The sequence below is a fragment of the Sipha flava genome, unplaced genomic scaffold (genome assembly GCF_003268045.1).
Source record: "Sipha flava isolate LNK unplaced genomic scaffold, YSA_version1 18156_pilon_pilon, whole genome shotgun sequence".
Lineage (NCBI taxonomy): Eukaryota > Metazoa > Arthropoda > Insecta > Hemiptera > Aphididae > Sipha > Sipha flava.
In genome coordinates, this window is record NW_020272202.1 from 1 (window position 1) to 1,451 (window position 1,451).

Sequence of the window (1,451 nt, forward strand, 5' to 3'; positions counted from 1 at the left end):
TTTTTACAATATATACTATATTAATTATAACTCCTAGAAAATACATTTACCAATAAGCCGATTATATTTTAGTCCATGCATTTCCACACTTTTCAAAAAACCTTCTACTATACCATCAGCCTTCATACTAGTAGATGCTTTGGTCCAATTTAAAAAACATTCATGTTGATTTATACTGTTTTCGTTTTTTGACTCAGATCTCTGACATATCACACAATACTTATTGCGAATCCCAATGAACATTACTTTTTTCGTCCTATATCCAATTATTGTAGCCTGTGAATTGTTATTATGAAAATTTAAAAATGAAAATAGTTGGTGTTTGTAATTATATACCTGTTTATGTGTAAATCATAGTTTACGCCCACGAAGGGCAAGATTACAGATTACAGATAACATAATTTCAAACATATATAGGTTATAGGTAACAATTTATATAATAAAAATAATAAAATATTAATAATAATATAATAAACATTAAATAATAATAAGAAAATAAATAATTATAATATTTACTACTCCAGATAACGCGTCATATTTGGTTTTATAGCTGCGTTTCGACCATTGTCCATCAGCTACCACTGTAATCATCGGTACACCGTCAATATCAATATCTCCATATTGTATGGCAAGTTTGCGTTCTTCTTCTCCAGCTTTTTTAATTTCGTCCCATGCTACTTCGTTTACAGCTTTGGCTGCGTTTGATTGTATTTGTACATACCCACTACATGATAATGAGACGGTACATCAATAAATGCGGCAAACTCCGTGAGTTGAGTGTGCCCAATCCCTAGTTTCATATTTTAAGTACATATTATCATTTTAATTATAATAAATAATAAAATTGTATTCTTTATTAAACTTTATAACACATATTTACCTATGGACTGACATGCGTTTACTACAGCTTTATTAACTAACATGTACTGATTTAGTTGAATATTTTTCGAGTATAATTTAGATTCAATACAACATACTTTACATTTAAAAACAAATATCGAATAAAAGCCATGTATCACTTCTGATTGAAATTCCATGTCAATAAATGAGCATCCAAATTGTCCTTTATGCCTTACTTGTATTTGTTTGATGAGAAATGCAATATCTACAATTCGTCGACCATCTAGAGGACTACAAATACCGTAGTAAAAATTAACTTATTATATACCTACATATTATAATTTTAATATTATATTATTATTCAGTTCTGCGATAGCAGTCATCCGGCGCGCACGTACTCGCTCCCGGTGTGTTTATTAATTGTCTTAATTATTGCTCTCTGTCAATAAATATCACAAATGCGTTAATTGCATAGCAGTTATTTTATTTTTCTGATTCCTAACATTTCTTATGTTTTTAATGCAACTCATGTGTTTGTGTGTACCATATTCTCTATTATAGTGGTCATTGACAGTGTATACTTAACTCGGCCGTCGCCGCGGCGGCCTTGG

The 1,451-nt window shown here is 30.3% G+C and overlaps 1 protein-coding gene across 1 annotated transcript; it reads right to left on the reverse strand.

Moving 5' to 3' along the window:
* Positions 1-50: 50 nt before the first annotated feature.
* On the reverse strand, positions 51-725 carry LOC112680825 (the record flags this gene model as incomplete). The annotated part of the gene is made up of 2 exons (XM_025551039.1): positions 517-725; positions 51-276 (listed from the first exon to the last, which is right to left on the reverse strand). Coding segments are annotated over exons 1-2 (301 nt in total), but the record flags the coding sequence as incomplete, so codon positions are not given.
* Positions 726-1,451: the final 726 nt, after the last annotated feature.